The 15,877-nt window shown below is 35.7% G+C and overlaps 1 protein-coding gene across 1 annotated transcript; it reads right to left on the bottom strand.

Moving 5' to 3' along the window:
- Positions 1 to 833: 833 nt before the first annotated feature.
- Positions 834 to 15,393, bottom strand: LOC111057594. Its single transcript, XM_039430468.1, has 3 exons — positions 15,108 to 15,393; positions 3,560 to 3,693; positions 834 to 2,533 (listed from the first exon to the last, which is right to left on the bottom strand). Exons 1-3 carry the CDS (start codon positions 15,273 to 15,275, stop codon positions 1,423 to 1,425), a joined length of 1,413 nt encoding a protein of 470 aa, XP_039286402.1. The 5' UTR covers positions 15,276 to 15,393; the 3' UTR covers positions 834 to 1,422.
- Between the last annotated feature and the right edge of the window lie 484 nt (positions 15,394 to 15,877).

The following is a 15,877-nucleotide window of genomic DNA, read 5'->3' as shown; positions in this document are numbered from 1 at the left end:
TTAGGATTTTTTCTAGACATTTTAAATTGATAAATTATTTATTAATTTTTGAGAAAACATAACAACAGGTCAATGTAACTTACTGAGCGCGAGGTCTACTGTTCACAGAACTACTAGCTATTATCAGATGAAAATAAAATCAGTCCTGTTACTATGCATTTATCCTGGAACAAGGATTGCTGCTGTATGAATTGAATTCAATTAATTTATTCATTCATTATTAATTCACTAACGACTAGCCCAAAACATAAGTTCCCAATTTGAGTTCTACATTACATAAGTTGAACCACCGTTAATATAATATGCAACCGCAGCCATCTCTAGTTGAATGTCTGGGCCTAATCAGGATGGCATCGTTGCATAATTCGTTTCAGTCAACACATGCAGTATGCAGTCCCACAGACCTAGTTCTACGGCGTTGCCAGCTCGCTGGTCACATATAACTAGATATGGCCGTGATTCAAGGTGATGACACTGCACTTGTCTTATAACCTTATGAGATATTGTTTGCTACTATTCATTCTGGTTTGGTAAATGATTTTTCTCTTAGAAGAATATTCTAGTGGACCTTTCTCATAGTGCAAATTCAACTGAAACCAGTTTATTTATTTAATCAAGATATTATGATGTACGGATCTATAATATATTTTGAGATTAGACTACTAGCTCAAATCTGTAGTTATAAGTGAAAGATAACTTGATATCCAATTATTGCATTAGTCAATTCGATATTGCATCAACTAATATTATTTAAAGTTGATCACTTGAACGATTTGGAAACTTATCACTAGATTTTAGAGTGGATGAGTGAAAAAAAATAACTGACTCAAAAATTTATTACAAATTCGTTTATTCGACTTTTAGTAAGTAATTAATGTACACAATACACTATCTTATTAACAGATCAACAACAACAGGTAATCATAACAACACGAATAACAACAACGTCATTACATTATTTACAAATCAAACGTAAAATCGCTTGATTGATTAGCTTAATCTAGGGGGGGGGGAGGGGCTTGATAAGGATGGTTGAAGTGTATTCATCACCTATTAGAAGAGATCTAATAGATAGAAAATGTACTACAGTGAAGTCTACTGACATCCGCTCTTGACTATCCATGTCATAAACCAAATCCGATTGTTATTTCAACTTTCCATTGAGTTCGGATAATTATTGCATTCTTTCTTTGTGTGATCAACCTTCAGTTCATTCTTTTCTCCATGATCTATTAATTTTGGAGACCAACTAACAACTAAACATTAATATCAATGAGTAACTGAGTATTTCTTCTAGTAGGTGATGTGGATGCTTGGTTGGTTGGTTTAGTGACTTATTTGTACTTAAGGGGGTAACTGAGCACAATGTGGGGGGGGGGTGTTTTGGGGGTTGATGGCACCTGGTCGGTCAGTCGTTGGTGCCTATTGCAGGGGTGACTGTGGCTGCTTGGGAGGAAGTGGCACAAAGGGTGGAATGTAGGACTGTGCCTGCTGCTGACTGCCCAGCTGAGGCTGCAGCTGCTGAGGGTTGGCCACTGTGTCCTTCCTGTCCCAGCCATGATGGTGATGGTGGTCGTCCTGGATGATGATCCATTCGCTGATCCACACTGGCTTCCACACCTTCTTCCATGCGGGCACCCAGATCTTTTTCCATGCAGGCACCTGGTACTCTTTCCACTCTTCTTTCCATTCGAGCTTCTTGTCTGGTACCCAGATCAGTTTCTTGCTTGGCACCCAGATCTGCTTCCATGCCTCCTTCCAGGCCAGCTTCTTGTCGGGAACCCAGATCAGCTTCTTGGCTGGCTTCCAAACCTGAACCCACGCTTCCTTCCAGGCCAGCTTCTTGGATGGTACCCAGATCTGCTTCTTCTCAGTTCTCCAGATCTGTTTCCATTCTTCCTTCCAGACAAGCTTCTTGGATGGTACCCAGATTTGATGTTTCTCAGTTTTCCAGATCTTCTTCCAGATTGGCTTCCATACGACCTTCTTCTTCCACAAGTCATGAGATGTGTACTCCCAGCCATGCTCGTCCTTTCCTAGATGCTTCTCTCCGGGGATTCCAACCTTGATCAACTCAGGCACCCAGATCTTCTTCCAGTCAGGTACTTGTACTTCCTTCCATGCTGGAACCTTTATGTGCTCCCAGTGGGGTTTGTAGATCTTCTTCCAGTCAGGCACTTGGATTTCCTTCCAGGCTGGTACACTGATGGGCACCCAGATTGGCTTGTAGATCTTCTTCCAGTCGGGTACTTTGATTTCTTTCCAGGCTGGCACTTTGGTTGGCACCCAGATTGGTTTCCAGTACTTTTTCCATTGTGGTACTTCGATGTGCTGCCAGACGGCTTTCTTGGTTGGTACCCAGATTGGCTTGTAGACCTTCTTCCATGCGGGCTTCCAGATTTGTTTGGATGCAGGTTTCCAGACCTTGACCCAGTCGGGCTTCCAGATCAGCTTCTTCTTCCAGTAACCTTTTGGCTCGTGATGATGATGGTGATGATCGTCATGATCGTCGTATGATACTCGTCTATCAGCACTGTAATTAAAAAGTATAGATTCCAAGTTTTAATCAGTTATAAAACAAACAAAAGAAACTCTCAATAACATAATAATTAGAAAAAATCTCATGCAATCAACTAATCTGGAGAATGATGAGTGAATAAGAAGCTGATGACAATCATGCTCAATATTATTGTCTCAATAACAATAATCATAATTCCAAATTATTATTGTTGTGACTGTTCAGTACAGATTTAGAAAAGTAAAGTCAATATCGAATCCAAAATATCAATCATTAATGAATGGTTGTATGGTCCGTTGGGTGGCTAGTTGGAGTAAGTGATAACGCGCCGGTCTAATAAGAGAAGCCGAGCTCGAATCTCGACCGGGGCTGAAATTTTTGACCACAGTACATTCACATAGATACGGCCACCCCATCTTTCGGGAGAGACGATAAGTCGTCGGTCACGACTACCTAGAAAGTAGTCGTCATCTCTCATCATCATCCCTCTCTCTCATTACTCACGCACAAGCCTAAGAGCTTATGTGGGCTTAACCCTCAGTATTATTATTAATATAATGGTGATGAAACTTTTGATCTGTGGTATTTTTAATAGACTTTTATCTCGAAATTTGGGACTTGGGCTACTCACTAGTAAGTATGAAATTCTCTCCACTCATTACACTCTATATTTTATAGACTATCGAATCTGTTTATAATAGCTTGTTAGAATCATTCACAGCCGGACACAGTAAATTCTAAAGAATAAGTTAATCCCTCAATTACTTTTCATTATAAATCCGCTATGATTTTGGATAATTACATTGATCACTAGGAATTTACTCTTGTTTGCTACAACAATGGCATCATATAGTCGAAACATGTTTTGAGTAGGCTAAACAATTTTAAAAAGGGTACTTATATTTATATTTTTTATAATACTACTCTTAGTCGGGGAGAACTATTTTTTTTCTATGCTATTCATTTCTGCCAAACGAAAAATAGTTGAAATTTCTAAGCTGAGAGACACTTTATTCCTTATGAAATAAATGAAAGTCTTACATGGGTTGTTGTTGTGTTGCGGGCGACTGTTGCTGCAGAACAGACGCGAATGTGAATGCGTCACTGGCCGCCTGCGGCTGGTCGACTGCTCGGCCGAAGATCAGCGCAGCCTGCAGGGCCACCCCTACTAGGGTCTGCAAACAAAACACAACATCATCAACTATTGAATCCAATATCTCAGTTATTAGCCTACTTGTATCAGCACCATGTCTATTTGTACACGATTCAAAGTTGAGCTTTATGAGAAGTCAGAGCACTAGTTTCTAAATATTATTCCTTAATAATTTGGTTAGTAGACGATTCAAAGCTGAGCCTGATATGAATTCAGATGATGCATTAATGAGCATTAGATTCTAAACAGTATTCCTTACTAATTTGGTTTGTGGTAAACATTTACCTATCAATCTATGATGTATCTTTTAAAGCACACTCAAAGGATTATCAAACATGATACGAAGCAATATTAAATAAGATGCTTCTCTATGGTGATAATTCAATTGAGTTGAATGATTGATTCGGATTCGGTCAGCTTTGAACTTACAATTCTTCAATTGATTGATTCGGATTCGGTCAGCTTTAGGCTCAAAACTCTACAATACATTCTTGGAAGAGGAAATCTCTGTCAACAGTTCAATGTTTGTCAAGGTTGAAAGACATCATATTTTTGGATTAGATTGGTGGGGAAGCATTACTTATGGATGAGATATTATGAAATTTTACCCAATGATCTAAAGTTGTATGATATGGAGCGGAATATTGTAGTTTCTATCTACTGTTTGTCTAGTAATAAGAGTGAGTCTGTGAATCAGATTTTCATGTTGAATAAAGAGACTTAAAGCTGTGATAACCAGTCGTAGTCACTTAACACCTGAAGACTAGAATTGAAATCCAAATTATCATCCCGCAGAGATTCAAAATCAATTTTGAGTATTTCTTTTTAATCATAACTGTGTATTTCAACTCATAAACTCGTACTTCAACTCAAGCATCTAGTCTAGGAATACAAATGGAGAGTGAAATAATGGCTTTCAAATTATTCTATATTTGTCGAACCCTAGAGGAAGTTAAGGAAGTGTAATCCAAGGAGGATATTCCATCAGTTGCAGTAATTCAATAATCTCAAATGTAGATTTGACGCAATTTCGCACGGTGTGTCACTTTATCAGAAGTGAAAACTCATACGATCGATTGTCATCGAAGAGAAAAGCAGAAACGGTCGCAACAGCGTAGCGAAACAAAATCTGTTTATTGATTTGTGAATTTCGGATGGACGTCCCCCTCTGATGTCCGATGCTCATTATGCAACGCAATCGACGAGTCTCATCTTCGGAGTGAAATTGAGACTGCAGTGCAGAAGCAAACCAGAGCGATGCGTTATCGTCGCCGCGGGGCCCGGAAACGCGGCGACACCCGACCATCGTTTTTTGCTTTCTCCCGACCGGAAGTAGTGACCGATCAACACTGACCTGCCACTGTCCTTTAGCACCGCTGCTTGAATGGGAAGCATTGCTGCTATAGCTATCCATGGGTAATACTGACAGTTTGAAGTAAATGTGACTGTAGCAGCTCAATTGCTGAGACATGACCGACCAGTCTGCGCCCATTACTGCATCTTTGCTACCGCAACAGAAAAACTCATTATCATGTCTTGATAAAACAATCCGATTACTGACTGACTCAGTCAGTCCTTAAAGAAAGTCCTGCTTGAATATTTATGATTGTTATTATCAAACTTGTAGCATTGTGTCATTCTCACGCTCTTCATTTAACGAGCTTGTTAAGTGTGTGCTGGCGCTTCCTTGTTTTCTTGTCTCTCCTGATGTAATCGAATTCAATAGCTAAATGCAGCTGAGATGATGGTGTTTAATGATGGTGTTTAATGACGGTGTTTAACTGACCTACTTGTAGACATTGATCGATTGAATGTGTATTCAGATTTCGGGATTTAAGGGAATGTTTCATGAAATCTTTGAGGTTATTAATTATTTGAGGTTAAACCTTGGTAGGTTATTCGAAAAATAGACTTATATTCCCTTCTACCAATATGTGATATGTGACTTTGAGGTGAATTATGATGTGAGGATAAAACAGAGTAGTTTGGCTACAAATATACCATCGATTGACTTTCAATCGATTGAATATTACGATAAAAAGACGTAATAATATGAAGAATCTATTGTGAATCTATCTATGGAAGGACTCCAAACATTCTGTCGCATAATAATTGTTATTGAATTTTCAGTTGTAATATCATTCCGTGGAAACAATTGAACGTTTAATTTGTAAAAGGTATGGGATGGAAATACTCTTCAAACTATCAACCAAGTGTTATCCATTTGACCATGTAATAATAAAATATGTGCAATTTATTTCAAAAAATTGTTATGAATTATCTCAATCATCACAATGAATCATCACAATCGAAATTATCTTGAGTTTTTTTCACTGTAAACTTTGTTGAACATTACTTGATTCGGGTTTTTTGCTTATGAGAACACTATATTATATCTTTGTCAAATTATGGTCTATGAAAAACATAATTATGCTGAAAATATGTAGGTAGTATTTATGTTAAACCAAATACTCCGTTGTACGCTATCAGGTGAAATTCGTAACCAGGTGTGATATTTTAGCCGAGTGCCTCCATTTTAAATGGATGATATAAAGTATGGAATAGTGTGGCAGTGATAGGGGTCTTGGGCAGTGAAAGTGGTCTCGTCCATTAACGGCCAGCATCTGCCATTGGCCGTTAGCCGTTAGCCATTGGTCGTTCTCCAGCACACGTTCACACAAAGCAATAATCGTTCCCAATGCCATTATTTCGTTTAGCAAGATGACAATAAGACTTATTCAATGGCAACAATAAAACGGAATGCTAAAAATTTTACAGGCCTGTTATGATTTTCTCTCCTAATCCTTTTCCGTGTAGAAATTTCAAGTGTGAAGTTTAGTGGAGGAATTTCCGATTATTAGCGGTTCATCAATGTTGTTGTAATCTGTTTTGCACCCAGCTTTTTATTGTGGATGATTTTTTGACATATAATGACAGAACAGAATATTCCGCTTGTCATATTCTGAAAGATTCTGGATGAATGAAAAACATCAATGATCAATCGTTGTATTGTGGAACAAATATTACTTATTATAGTATTATAACAATTAATCATACCAATGTTATTGGAATTCGCATTTTAAATCAATGAAGCTTATAAAGCTCATATTGCAATATTTTCTTGGAAAAACTATCGATACCGTACTGCAAGAGAATGATATGGAAACAATTTAGAGCAGTCTTCAAGCAAAATCAAATTATGAATAATATTCATCTTGTTATGAGTGAAATATAAGAACTGAGCTATCAACAGTATCCAGAGAATTCTTTTCAAACTATCTTAGAGATCCACTGAGAAACTACTGTACTCCACCCACACCTGGATTGTCAAAACAAACCGTTAAAACAGCTTGAAACACAGTGGAAAGGTTTACGACATTCAACCGTAATCACAGATCTAACTGTTACACAGCGGCACACCTCAATAGACGAGGAAGTCAGCCGAGACTCGCTTCAAAATAGAAGGAAACTTATCTGCATTTCTCAAAGAAAGTAAAACACTCTTCCTGGGCTTAGGTGACCGGTTAGACTGGTCTCTCTATACCTGTATTCAAGTTATCCGTAAACATGATACCTATGTATGGAGAGCGTCTATTAATAGCCTATCGTTTAAACCGGTCCAGCTGAATCAAGTGGTTTTCAACGATGGTTTATTACACAACCGAGTCACTGAAAAAGCGGCAGATAACATAATAAGGGACTTCGGAAGTCAGGAACTAAACCTATTCAAGGTGTTATACAGTGTGTGTTATTTCATAGTACATATAACTGAACGTTAACGGAGATTGTTGTTACATCTCGTTGGTAACCTGCCTCCACTAATGAGGTTTCCGTGACTGAAACACTGAAAGCATTCTTAAATGGGTCGAATATTGGTGGTGGACGCGTTTTATCTTATCAGCATACACTGATAGCCTCTCATCTTATCAGATCCAGGAACTGGGAGGATACAACATTCGACACTTACTTCCCTGATCGTGCTCATCAGCACTTAGTCATCAACTTGATCACCAAGTCCTAAGCTCACCAACTTTCTATTGAAAGTATCTGGCGTTTCTAATATCCTGTCGGAACTGATACTGTTTCAGTGATGTAAACGGTATTGTTTGAAGGAACAGAGAAGTTATTGTTTCGTTTTGTAGGTAGCTAATGAATACTCCATTAGTTATTATCGATTTGTATCCGGTTATAAAAGTATCAACAATATACCCTCGTGGCATTTTGTATTTTATAATTGTAATTGATAATTCATATAATAAACTCTCTTAAAAAAAGCACAGCTTTCAACTAGAAATGCTAGCGATGGCTATGGAATACTACATATTTGAATTATCTGCAATACATATTTGCTCGATTTACTCTCAAAATTAGAGACCTGTTCCTAAAACATTTTTTTTTACTCATATGACTCTTAAAACTTATGAAAATATAAACGATGATTTTGCATTGTAGAATTACTGTGTCATAAAGTATGATTATATAGATAGGCTTTACACAGTTGAGGAAAATTCAAGTTTTCGAGTGAATGAATTTGTTTCATGGCAATGGAATTGGAAGCCAGTAAACCTGTACTAATAAAAATTATCTAAAGAACTCATGATGAGCTCTCTACAATAAACCGTAAACAACATTCCAGTACTCTGATGAGATTTTGAATGACGAAGAAAATTGTAAATCACGAGTAATACAGCAGTAGTAATACGGCAATTGAGTAGAACAGTAACACGAGTAATTCAGTAATACTTGTAGTACGAGTACGATACAGTAAGTTCATTTTCCCACTAGAAGAGAACGGCTTTAAATTTTATTCAAGATCAAGTTGGATGTGTTCACGATTTACTTTGTTGGCCTATCATCTTTTTTATTGCAGAAATAAGAGTAACAGTAGCCTACATAGCAGTGCACAATTATTGTGCAGACAGACTCGTCAATCTTGTTTGCACGCCATTATAAGGAAAAGTAGAACAAAAATCCAGTTCAAGTTTAAGATCGAGCTGATCTCGTTCATACCATAAATAATAATATACTACTCTTACGTAAGATGATTTGATTAGTTGTTACAAATCTGATAGATGCTACCTACATATTACTGAATTACCTTATGAGTCTGTGGGGTTAGTCTGTGTTATCTAGTTGGTCTGTACTTGAATGTTCTTTCGGTATCAAATAATAATTACGATCACTGAATTGAAATGGATATATTGATTAATCAATTAGTAGAAACTTAATGAACAGTAACGATGCCAATGTCATAAAACATTATTCACTGCCAGGTTCGCCGTAGCGGAAAGATCAATCACTTCAGAGTTTCAGTAATAGTTTGTGGGAAGCAGCAAATCAGGCGAATAACAAGCAAGGAATCGTATTTACTATTCATAACCACGTGTGAATGGAACGTATCATGTGGAAAATTGTATAATAAACGCGTGAAATAGCTTGGTCATTGTAGGCTACACTATGCACGATTTGTTGCCTATATTTGACTAACGGTCAAGGTCTGGATAGAGATCATTGCTATTAGGATTTGGTTTGTAAACAAACATTCTATTTGAAATGAGCGACAACAGTTTTAATTCAATCTTACCAGTCATTGCAACCCTAACATAAATTATTCATTATTATACAGGAATATTATCACTCTTTCAAATATGTTCTATATATATTATATTCTATGATCATGTAGGTAACTGTACATGAATTAAAAGATTATTAATTTACTAATATTTATATGTCCCATTTATTAATTTTCATTGGTTTTAATTACCTATTGCCAAATCATGAATGAGAGGTCTTTATTTTCAAAGATAAGTAACAATTATCAAATGATTTATTTGATCAAATTAGTTTTGAATTGAACTTTATGTCGATTATTAATTTTTTGCTATTGGTAGCAGAAAATTTCTCCCCATTTCAATCATTTAAAGTACGTATATTCCCAACAGAGTTCAATTATTAAGGCTGCTTCCAATCGGATTTCATTACAAATTCAAGGGAATTGACAATAATAAAACAAGAATTCACTTTATTTCTTGAACTCTTGAATCTATCAATATATTTGATCCTCTATCAAAGAATCAATCAATATTCGCAACGTGTTTCCTGTCAGGAAGCTCTCCTTTTCAATTAGTTCCGTATGCAACAGTGAAATAATAATGAAAGCATAGATTACCACCGTAGGCAACTCTTGTTCAAAAATTGTTATCATCATCTTCATGTTGTCATCCGATTGTTGTAACAATGAGAGCCTGTGATGAAGTTGATACACATGCTGTTCACTATGGAGAAAGTGAAATTAGTTGGGCGAGTACGGCTTATTATTAGACATGACAGTAGGCAGGTGCTTGGGGAGACTTCCACTCCCCATATCATATCACATGATATTTTCAGTGATCACCACTTCCATGTTTTCCATAAATAGATTTATAAATATTCTCAATGTTTCATCAATTATTGTTCAGTTCAGCTGGAATAAAAAAATTTGATTCTCTTAGTAGAAGAAAGAAATATGATATACCTCTTCAGTTTTCTAATAATTATTTCAATATCGGAATACTTCGGCAAAAATGTTTGAAATTCTCATATCTCCATCGAAAACTACCGAAAGGTTAAACTTGAATGTGAGCTCCATCAGTATGGCGCAATATACATCTTGCAAGTAACGTATTTATCCAGTTCAAGTGCTAGAAGAAGTGAGGTTTGAATTATTTGAATTGCGATTTTTAATATTGATGCTGAAGAACTTTCAATTGAAATGAAACAACCGTGACTTATATTGGTAGTAACAGATAGATTCATCTAAGATTAATCTATTATAGAGCACTAATTTAAATATCCTTCCGCAATGAATATGTAATACATTTAATGTATTCAATTTATAAAAAAAACAAACTGTGATTGGATTGAAGTGTGGGTGATTTAGAACAGCTCACTCGTGCCATTTATTCTTAAAAACTTCAACTTTCCATTGAAATTGATCGTTAAAATTCGAGGAATATCAATCAATCTCTCCTAATTTTCAGTCAAACATAACGTATGAGACTGAAGAAGTAAGATACAGGATCGACGAAACTGTAATGACTCCTTGTTAATGTCAGCAGATCGTTTGTTCGCTTTAAAATGTCAACAGTGATCCGAGAACACGTCATAAAGAACAGCTCGGAAGTTGTTTGGACGTGATTAGTTGATACTGGTCGACTATCGACGAATCACTTGCACTTTCGAAATTTCTGATTAGCTGTGAGGAGAGGGATTATGATGTGTTACCGGTTCACATCGACTGGATTATCGTGCTCCAAAGCCGTGTACGGAATAATCTAATACATGAATAATTGATTATTAGACAACTCTTCCGAGTTTCCAAGATGCATACAAATTAGGTCTATTACAATTCTCAAATTTTATCTGGTATTGGCACTGGTTGCAGAAGTTTACTATTCCTCTATTCACTTTCACGTTCATTGCCAAAATATGCTGTTTTGGCACTAGTCTGTCTCAAGGTTGAGTTACTAAATTTGCTTGAATTTCAGAATAGCCATCGTTTTATGCCACTGAATTAACAAATAGCAACACTTTCACTTTCTTTGGGTGCCAATGAAGAATTTTGACATTACACTTTGAAAGTATCACTTTAGCGATACTGCGCTAATTTAGTATTAGCGATACTGTAATCGAATCATCCCTTGAATAAAGAATAGAGTAGCATAAATAAATCAATTACGTTTATGAGTGTTGAATAATCAATGATTTTCCATTGCTTCAAAAAATTGTTCATTTGTTAGATAAAAATCTATACAAAGTTGACTTAATTTCGAGTTCATAAAGATAATGAGGAGCAAAGTTAGTCTAATTGGGAATTGATAGTGATTTTGATAATCTTTGTTTGAAACTAATATTAGTCAAACTTCAGACATTGTAAGTCAGTTAAATGCATTCAAGAACTGAGGAATCCAATTTTTTTATAATAACTTCATCACTAGTTCAGTCTTGTGAAGAAGGATGGAAGAAAGGAAGCAGCGACCGAATAATAATGAATCAACATGGAAGTAACACCTACTAACTACGAAGCGTAAATAATTCCACTTCCATGGTAAATATTGTAATTGAGCCTGAATGCATACCAATTAGTATTACGTTGTATCATCACGCATGCTAGTGGCAGCTACCTGCATTTTAATTGTTGCATAACATTCATCATACAAACTCATTATTACTAAAAATGAAAGTTTGATTGTCAGAACTGGGTGATGAATGGTAAACACAAGTATAATGCAATCAAGTATAATGTTTTATCAGCAATGTATTCACATATAGGTCAAAAAAACAATACTTATTTGGTCAATATTTGCTATTATTCAGATTAAAAAATCTAGCGGCATTGTTGTAACAGTTGGATTGAGTAACTATGATGTACGGTTCGGCAGAAGATATTACATGTGCTCTTTTTTTATAAAGTAATTTTAGAGTTTGCTGGAGTAGATGACTTTTGATGTTAAATGATGGATCTTCCATCTTGAAATCTTTGATGAAATGTTTCAACTGTACTCAAAATTTTTTATGATTACTGAGCTAATTTTTTCACTTTTGTGAGTCGTTAGGCGAGGGATGATACAAAGATGAATGATCTAGGATCATATTGAGGTACTGAACCGGAATGCATACTGTAATAGAACTAGGTATCTCGAATAATAGGTATCTAGGAATTAGCATTGAAATAGTTTGTCAATGTTTTCGGGGAATATTTTATTAAATCATTTGAAAAATGTTGAAATTTGACATAATCAAATTGAAACAAATACGGTACCTAGGAATTATCTTGAAAGGAACAGAATGAGGATTTTACAGAAGATTGTGAGGAAAAGAAACGTTTGACATAGAGAGGGGAATATATCTGAAACAACCATGAAAAAGAGGCATCTCTAGTAGTAATTATCTATATTTTCAATTTCATTCAAGGGAAGTCAAAACATATTTTGCATAGTGCCTAAATCAGAATTTATAATTTTGATACGAATAGAAAAAGTGAAGAGTTTAAAAATGTAATAACAATTAGGAAAATTGAAAATTTATTTAAGTGAGAAGTAAGAGGAAGAAAGAAGGAAAAATTAAGAAAAATAATGAATGATGGTAGAGGCATAAAAATTAGGGAAAGACGATAAATGTTGTGTAGTGAGAGAATGCGTGATAAATCTTCAATTCCCCTATCAGGATTGATGCAGTTATTGATCAATGTGAAGATTAATATGTTGTATTTATGAAAAAACCATGCTCTAATGAAAATCTAATATATTAAAGCAAATAGTTTTGTAGCATTTGACAGGAGAAACCAGTCAAAAGTTGCTCTTTACAGAGGATTTCTTTGAAAAAAGAATACCATAGACACTCAAGCTAATTCATTTATTTTATCAATGACCAACAATCAGACTAAGATCGACTGCAAAATCAAGTAGTTTATTGGGTTAACGGAGCTCAGATTCTCTAGCATGTCATCGAAGGCAAACAGGAAGAAAGTGAACTTGAACGGTGGAGCTCCGCAGTAGGAATGAATGAACTTTGAAGGTTGAATGAAAATGTGAGACGAGCTAGTTGCGTTTAGCGCCGTGAAAGCTTCAAGGTCATCTTTCACCAACATAACACTACTACATTCTCACCACCCTTACGATCTCACTTGAAAGATCATCATCATTAACAAAACTCTTAGAGAAGCTTATAGAATCAATGAGGTGGAAAAATTTAGTGATGATTATGTTTAAATAAAATCATTAGACCATGGTTCATCGATACGACTTAATCGGTAAAGTTCAACAAGAGGTGTCTTGCCCCTTTATCAATTTCCGATTCAAATATCCGATTCATCTCACCAAGAGTGATACTCTTCTGAATTTGATAAACAAAACTCATATTTTTTGTTTTATAAATATTATCATGCAATAATCTAATATTATGTTGATTCTATTAATTGAAAACCACGTTATTTATTGAAAGTAATGCTATAGAATATTATATCCTAGATAAATGATATGGAGCTCTCATGTATCAATTCAAAACAATGTTTTTTTTCAAACCGAATTAATAATAGAATAATCAATTTAAAAAACTAATTAATTAGATTATTGTAGAAGTTTGTAAGTATTCAATTGACCATCAGAATTTTCATACTTTCGTGTTGAAACGGCAGGCATGGTGATTCGATAGTGACACTTGAGGAAAAGCACTGATTCAATTATGACTGTCTCAACTGCTTATATTTTCTCAACTTATCAAATTAATGAAAATATTCCTAAATGGTCTTGTTTTGGAAGCGAGGAAATTGTAAATTATATCAATTTATAGGTTTTTGAATACATCCAATGAGTTAATTTCTCTCCATTAAGGTCTGACCCCAATTTCTCATCGACATTAATTTGAATGAGTGGTAAGCCTGGAAAGTATAATTGTTGGTTTTGAATTCTCTCTTTCATTGACATATTTCTACTATGGAAGGAATTTCAAATTGATCTGATTTTCGGAATTATATAAAAATTGGAGTTGAACTTGAGAGTACCAATCGCACCAACACTTCATGAATGAAATTCATTAAAGGGTGGTTTGGAAAAGAAATCCTAATTTCAATAGTTCTATATACATTTGGCGGCTTTTTTATTCAGGAGATATCAATTGTTGGATGCACTGATAGAAAGTGGGAAAAAGAATGATATTGATACTCCATGTAAAGATAGAGATTATTCTTGGGTTTTCCAACCAATAAAAAGAGGTAGAGAGCAACTACCCTCCAAGCTATCTAAAGGGAGAAGAAGTTTTCTCTCAAAAATAATACGATACCGTATCTCTAAAACCATTCGCACTCACCTGAAAACAGGTGATAAACTACTTTTTTGGAAAAATATCAGTTTATTATTTTTCATTGAAAGAGAAATGAAAACCCAGAGACTTTACCAATTATCAATAAGTTGTATTGCTCGATCTTATAAGATCCATTGCATATATACACTTGTATGAAAAAGGAGATGAATATTGAGAAATATCATGGATATTGATGATTGATGAATTTTAGATTTTCAAGAATGATTAATATAATAAAGATTCATTCACTGGAAGACTAATGGAAGAATTTAAAATTATAATCAAATACCAATCATATTGATGAGATGATTATTCAAATACTCGATGCACTTTGTTGATGATTTATTGATTAGCATTCACAGTCAAGATAGTATTGGGCTCATCAAGCAATTGATAAACTATTGGGGTTGAACTGTTATGGGAACCAAGCAATATTTAAAGTTGAGGCAGTCATAATGAATCACTGGGTATTGTTATATCCGTGCACACTTTTCCTCAACGTCCTTGTCCTTATCACCAGCACTGTTCCGTAGGTCACTTGCAAAAACACTTTTTGAACACTATAGATCACACTGTAGCTGTATCCTGATTACGTACCAGCAGAGGCAATGTTCCCATTGTGGATGAGCTCCGTCCTCGACGTTCTTCACAGAGAAGACAAGACTGACGTTGGTGAGGACGCGGGAGAGTTATATAGGCTGCAGTCGTTGACTGTGGTAGGAGACCACCATTTCCACCAACAGATCTGCTTGCTGCTGCATGCATTTGGTCAGTCCCCTCACTCTCTCATCATTCTCTCTCTCTCTCTCTCAAACCACTTTCACACATGCAACCCGCTCGTTGCCGTCTGGGGCTTGGGGCTGGTCACCCGCCCCTTGGTTGCGTTGTGCCCCAATCTACGTAACACTACTTGTTCCGATACTAATTAAAGAAAGTCGTCCTCAGCTTCCGCCATCTCAAGGACGTTGCCTTGTCCTCTCTGCCAGCCTGAGCCACTTCTGGTCTGGCTCACAAAAACTATCGGAACATTGATTTGGTGATCGCTTCAAACTTGTTGTATTTGTACGATATATTAATGTCTATAATTACTCAATTTCATACAGTAGCTGGTAAAACGAACCTCACCCTGATGATCATTGACCAAGGGTTTTGAGCTCGCATCTATAACTGTGAATTCATATTTTTGTATAATTTAAAATGTAAAAAATGAAGAAAATAATCCATTCATTCGCGTGTAAAAATACGAGTAAAATTGTTTGTAAAAATCTTTGGATTATTTTATGGAACCTTGATTTTTTTTTCGCCACTAATTTGTGAAGTAGTTCATCGCCATCATTCATGGGGTAGGCCTACGATGCTCTCAACTA

The sequence above is a fragment of the Nilaparvata lugens genome, chromosome 6 (assembly GCF_014356525.2).
Source record: "Nilaparvata lugens isolate BPH chromosome 6, ASM1435652v1, whole genome shotgun sequence".
NCBI lineage: Eukaryota > Metazoa > Arthropoda > Insecta > Hemiptera > Delphacidae > Nilaparvata > Nilaparvata lugens.
This window is presented reverse-complemented; position numbering and strand designations above follow the sequence as displayed.